Consider the following 5,996-nt stretch of genomic DNA (forward strand, 5'->3'; position numbering starts at 1 on the left):
ATTTAAATTGAAATTGAGAGAGAGAGAATGAGAGCAAGAGAGAGAGCAAGACAGAGAGAGAGAGAGAGAGAGAGAGAGAGAGAGAGAGAGAGAGAGAGAGAGATGTGTCCAAGTGATACCTGACTGTTTTGGCAGGGCAGGGCTTTTTTACAATGCTGATATTTGTAGTTAGTTCACAACTTATGTATTTGTTTTCAACCACTTTGGAGCAGTAGTCAAAGTTTATATGTAAATATGCATACCTCTGTACTGTGCTTTGGGTGTCAATGTCAAGTGAATTGCTTTAAAGAAGTGCCCTATGCTTCTGTTATGCAGACATCTAAGGTCCCCATGTCATGCTCCCAGCTTCAATGTTTTGCTCATAGCCCTTAAGTAGTGCTTATAACCACTTACGTATGCTTAATACCTCTGTCAATAACACTGTTGGGATTTGAGGTCAGTGAATAGTGTGAGTGCAGTACCTCTGCCCAGTGGGAATAATCTGCAAAAAACACATCTTATCAGTTGTGAATGATAACTACAAACATGTTTCTAAAAACCAAGCGGTTCCGCTGTTCACATGTGGCACACATGCTCGATGCTAAGACAATGGTTTCACAAGGTCAGGCATTTCTATTTATGAGTCAATTCCGCACACTGTTGGCTTAAGGCTCATCTGTCTGGGGCCCCCCTTGGATCACTGTGTGTGTGTGTTTGTGTGTGTTCTCCGCCATCAGCACTTGTTCCCATGGTTATCATGGTTATGATGTGTCAACAGATAACATACGACACTATATGACACTATGAGACTAGACAAACTCCTCTCATCACTTCTGTGGGGTTGATCTCCACCCCTAGTTCTTATACTCACCCAGTCACTTGCTCTTTCTTGATTGCCTCCTCCCTCTCGTGTCACTCTCACCCTTTTCTCTTCCTCCCTTACGCTCCCTCTCTTCCCCTCTCTTCTGTTGTGGGGGGCAACAAAGGGGTTAAGTTTGTTTGATTTGGGCCATTCTGTGTGTCCGCCCTCGGGATTATGGCGTCACTGGGCCCTGGTGGGGGGGTGGGGGGGGTTATAAAGCCCCCGGTGGGCCTTCTCCCCTCCGTCAGAGAGGCTAAAACGTCCGCAGGACAGTCCGTCTATTCCTGTCTCTACTCTAGAACCACCCCTCTAGCATCAATGCACATCTCCTCTTGACAACTGTTCTGAGACGCACACAGACTCCAACACACACATACACACACCTATGTCGCTACGACAGGCGGCCAGTGGAGGCAAGCGAGCACAGCTGAGTTGATGTTTGACTGCCTTCGCGCCAACTTGAGATCGTCCGTAGCTTAGAGCTAGATCTGTCTGGTGGATTCCTCTGTCAACTTTTTTAACTGTTTGTCTTCCAACTGATTGGCTAAGTAAGATAGTGTTTGGGTCAGCCAAGCAAACTGACCTCCAAAGGGATTTAAAAAAAAAAAAAAAAAGTGCAAAACGAGCAACAAGACTTTTAAAACATACCTTTTCTAGATTCACCTTGACAACTTTTTTTGTTGTTGAGAAAAACATTTTCTGTTACAAGGAGCGTCCAGTGAACAGCCAGCATGTGGGAGTTCCGGTCCATGACGTTTTGGCGGGCAGTCTTCGCAGAGTTCTTCGGGACCATGTTCTTTGTGTTTTTCGGCATGGGTGCCGCGCTGCGCTGGACAACCGGGCCCAACCACATTCTGCATGTGGCGCTGTGCTTTGGCTTGGCGGCTGCCACCATGATCCAGTCCATTGGTCACATTAGTGGCGGCCACATTAACCCGGCCGTCACCTTTGCTTACCTGGTGGGTTCCCAGATGTCCCTGTTCCGCGCTTTTTTCTACTGGGCTGCCCAGATCCTGGGGGCCGTGGCCGGGGCCGCTGTGCTCTATGGGGTCACCCCCAACAACATGAGGGGCAACATGGCTCTCAACACGGTAAGGCACCACCCACCCACCAAGTGCACATCTCAAATAGCACCGGGCCTATTCCCTTTATGGTGCATTAAGGGTCCATATATATCAGCTCAAAGTAGCAAAACATGTTTGGTAGGCTTCTTAATGCTAATGGAGATTTAGAATGGGTAGAGATGAACAGGGATTAGGGAATCATCATCATCATCATCATCATCATCATGGATGATCATGGATCCTACTGGTAACTACAGTTGCTGTGATACAATGACCACAATACAAGCCATCAGCGTTGTGTAGAGCTGAGGCCATAGCGGTGAAGCCCCTGAACGTTTTACAGTTTGAGTTATGTGTTCCATCTTTGATTGCTGTCATGTCCTGTTACAGGCCTTTAAAGCCACAACTAATTGTATACATAATATACACTTAACTAGAAAGAGGACACACTTATTTTACAAAGTGAGTTGTTCACAAAGGACCTCAAGTCTGATGCATATTTTTCTCCTCTGGCCGTCTACAGCTGCAGCCTGGTATCAGCCTGGGCATGGGTACCACAGTGGAGGTGTTCCTGACCATGCAGCTAGTGATATGTATCTTTGCCGTGACAGATGAGAGGAGGAACGGACGCATGGGCTCTGCTGCCCTGTCCATCGGCTTCGCTGTCACCATCGGACACCTCATGGGGGTGAGCAACACACACACATGAACACTTACACACAGTGGTAGGAAAAAACACACGCAATGCCCAAAACACTTATATCCTCATAGTGGAACACACACAAAAACAGACCTGCATTGTGTACAACAGAAATGCACTCTTTGCCAGACTGTATTCTGAATGCCCTATTGTCCTTCTCTGCTGTAGATGTACTACACCGGTGCTGGAATGAACCCTGCAAGGTCTTTCGCCCCCGCTGTGCTCTTCAGGAACTTTGTAAACCACTGGGTAAGAAACACACAATCATACACCATAACGTAGAATTTGAAATATTTTGTACAAATATCAAATAATCAAATCACAATGGCTGATTCTATGACCTTATAGTAATTATAGTGTAGCTAATATACAACATTACAAGTTGCTTGTGCCGTATCTTCATGATAAACTTTGTGTGTGTGTGTTGTTTCAGGTGTACTGGGTGGGTCCCATGATAGGTGGTGCTATGGGAGCTCTTCTGTACGATTTCATGCTGTTCCCCCGTATGCGTGGTCTGTCTGAGCGCCTGGCCACACTGAAGGGCAGCCGACCCCCCGAGACGGAGACCCAGCAGGACAACCGTGGGGAGCCCATCGAGCTCAAGACACAAGCCCTATAAACCTGTCCCTGTCTGGGGACAAGGGACAGGCCCTGTGTCCGCCAACCCCCACACTGGCCCCATCCCACGAGCACATACACAGTCCCTCTCATTGACTCACTAACTAACACAAAGGCACATGCAGATTCAGACATATATTGATGCAAAAACTGTACACACACCCAGACACAGACAGGTTCACAACCTTCAACCTCAATATGCAACGAGACTCCTCTCCCTCCACCTCACTTTGTATCCTGAATTGGACATGGTGTTTGATAGAGGTGACCAGTGCCTGCTCCAACAGTCCCACTACCTCCCCTCTCCTCCTCCTCCTCAACCACACCAAGTCTTCCCCTCACATACCCACACAGACTGAAGGACCAGACCTGTCAGCACAGAAGCATGTGAACCCTGTGTCTAGCAGGGAAACTAGGGGAGAGGTATGCAGGTGGGGGGTGAGGGTGAGATATAGGTGGGTATGTAAGTATGGTCGGGGTAAGGGTATAGGATAGAGGGTTGGGGGTTGGGGTGTAGATGGGGTAAAGGGTTTGGGATGAGGATAGAGGGGCAACACTCCAGGTTTTTAGTTGTATAGGTCAGGCCTAGGCAACTCGAGTCCTCTGGGGCTTGATTGGTGTAACACTTTTGCCCCAGCCCCAGCTAACACACCTGACTCCAATAATCAACTAATCATGATCTTCAGGTAAAAATGCAATTAGTTTAAATCAGGTGTGTTTGCTAGGGATGGGGGGAAAGTGTGACACCAATCAGGCTCCCTGAGGACTGGAATTGCCCAGGACTGAAACCAATGAAGATGGACATGCTTTTTCATTATTTATCAGATTTTATCTCTACATTTTTTCAGTTTCATTTTGTTTTCTGCACTTCAGACACAAAACGTGGATGTATGATACCATTTGATTTGACCAGGGTTTCATTTTTCAAATCACTTAATTTTATCTGTGTGTGTGTGTGTGTGTGTGTGTGTGTGTGTGTGTGTGTGTGTGTGTGTGTGTGTGTGTGTGTGTGTGTGTGTGTGTGTGTGTGTGTGTGTGTGTGTGTGTGTGTGTGTGTGTGTGTCTGTATGTGTGTGAGTGTGTTTGCAAGTGAGTGTATGTGTGTTTGATCGAGTTCGCAGATTTATTTAGTTTATTTTCATTACTCTCCTGTTTGTATCATGATTATGTTTCATAGCATTATCAATTTTTAAGACATTATCATTTTTCCTCCCTTCACTGTGGTATTTGCTATGATATTCATTTTTACACAAACCATCTGCTTTTGTGTTCAGAAAAAAAAACACAATCCAAAGGAAAGGTATCCCAGACTGGACTGATTCTGTTCACTGCAAAATGACTGTGTAAGCTTTTCATTGAGTCTCCTTTTATGATTTGATCTTTAATAGGAGCACAAAGCTGTTTAAACCATATTTAAATGAAAAATAAACACAAAAACTTGATACAAAATGTGTGTGATGTTTAGTTTACTCCATTATTGGTTTCATGCATGTTAACATTAGAAGCCTCCTCCCTAAGCTTGTTTAATTCACTGCTTTAGCACACTCTGCCAACCCGGAAGTCTTAGCCGTGTTTGAATCCTGGCTTAGGAAGACCACCAAAAACCCTGAAATTTCCATCCCTAACTATAACAACTCCCGCCAAGATAGAACTGCCAAAGGGGGCGGAGTTGCAATCTACTGCAGAGATAGCCGGCAGAGTTCTGTCTTACTATCCAGGTCTGTACCAAAACAATTCGAGCTTCTACTAAAAATCCACCTTTCCAGAAACAAGTCTCTCACCGTTGCCGCCTGCTATATACCACCCTCTGCCCCCAGCTGTGCCCTGGACACCATATGTGAATTGATTGCCCCCCATCTATCTTCAGATCTCGTGCTGCTAGGTGACCTAAACTGGGACATGCTTAACACCCCGGCCATCCTACAATCTAAGCTTGATGCCCTCAATCTCACACAAATTATCAATGAACCTACCAGGTACAACCCCAAATCCGTAAACCCGGGCACCCTCATAGATATCATCCTAACCAACTTGCCCTCCAAATACACCTCTGCTGTTTTCAACCAAGATCTCAGCGATCACTGCCTCATTGCCTGCATCCGTAATGGGTCTGCAGTCAAACGACCACCCCTCATCACGGTCAAACACTCCCTAAAACACTTCAGCAAGCAGGCCTAATTGACCTGGCCGGGTATCCTGGAATGATATTGACCTCATCCCGTCAGTAGAGGGTGCCTGGTTATTCTTCAAAAGTGCCTTCCTCACCATCTTAAATAAGCATGCTCCATTCCAAAAATGTAGAACCAGGAACAGATATAGCCCTTGGTTCACTCCAGACCTGACTGCCCTTGACCAGCACAAAAACATCCTGTGGCGTACTGCATTAGCATCGAACAGCCCCCGTGATATGCAACTTTTCAGGGAAGTTAGGAACCAAAATACATAGGCTGTTAGGAAAGCAAAGGCTAGCTTTTCAAACAGAAATTTGCATCCTGTAGCACAAACTCAAAAAAGTTCTGGGACACTGTAAAGTCCATGGAGAATAAGAGCACCTCCTCCCAGCTGCCCACTGCACTGAGGCTAGGAAACACTGTCACCACCGACAAATCCACTATAATTGAGAATTTCAATAAGCATTTTTCTACGGCTGGCCATGCTTTCCACCTGGCTACCCCTACCCTGGTCAACAGCCCTGCACCCCCCACAGCAACTCGCCCAAGCCTCTCCCATTTCTCCTTCACCCAAATCCAGATAGCTGATGTTCTGAAAGAGT

General features: G+C 46.3%; 1 protein-coding gene across 1 annotated transcript; it reads left to right on the forward strand.

Moving 5' to 3' along the window:
* The first annotated feature begins 1,069 nt into the window (after window positions 1–1,069).
* On the forward strand, window positions 1,070–4,672 carry LOC139542766 (lens fiber major intrinsic protein-like). Its single transcript, XM_071348583.1, has 4 exons — window positions 1,070–1,932; window positions 2,429–2,593; window positions 2,774–2,854; window positions 3,039–4,672. Exons 1-4 carry the CDS (start codon window positions 1,573–1,575, stop codon window positions 3,222–3,224), a joined length of 792 nt encoding a protein of 263 aa, XP_071204684.1. The 5' UTR covers window positions 1,070–1,572; the 3' UTR covers window positions 3,225–4,672.
* The last annotated feature ends 1,324 nt before the right edge of the window (window positions 4,673–5,996 follow it).

The sequence above is a fragment of the Salvelinus alpinus genome, chromosome 17 (assembly GCF_045679555.1).
Source record: "Salvelinus alpinus chromosome 17, SLU_Salpinus.1, whole genome shotgun sequence".
In the NCBI taxonomy this organism is placed as follows: domain Eukaryota; kingdom Metazoa; phylum Chordata; class Actinopteri; order Salmoniformes; family Salmonidae; genus Salvelinus; species Salvelinus alpinus.

Excerpts from the sequence above, each read along its gene's own strand:
- LOC139542766 (XM_071348583.1), top strand. The coding sequence starts at position 1,573 with ATGTGGGAGTTCCGGTCCATGACGTTTTGGCGGGCAGTCTTCGCAGAG. Across the intron at positions 2,594-2,773 it reads CCATCGGACACCTCATGGGG|ATGTACTACACCGGTGCTGG; the intron begins GTGAGCAACACA and ends TCTCTGCTGTAG. Across the intron at positions 2,855-3,038 it reads GGAACTTTGTAAACCACTGG|GTGTACTGGGTGGGTCCCAT; the intron begins GTAAGAAACACA and ends GTGTTGTTTCAG.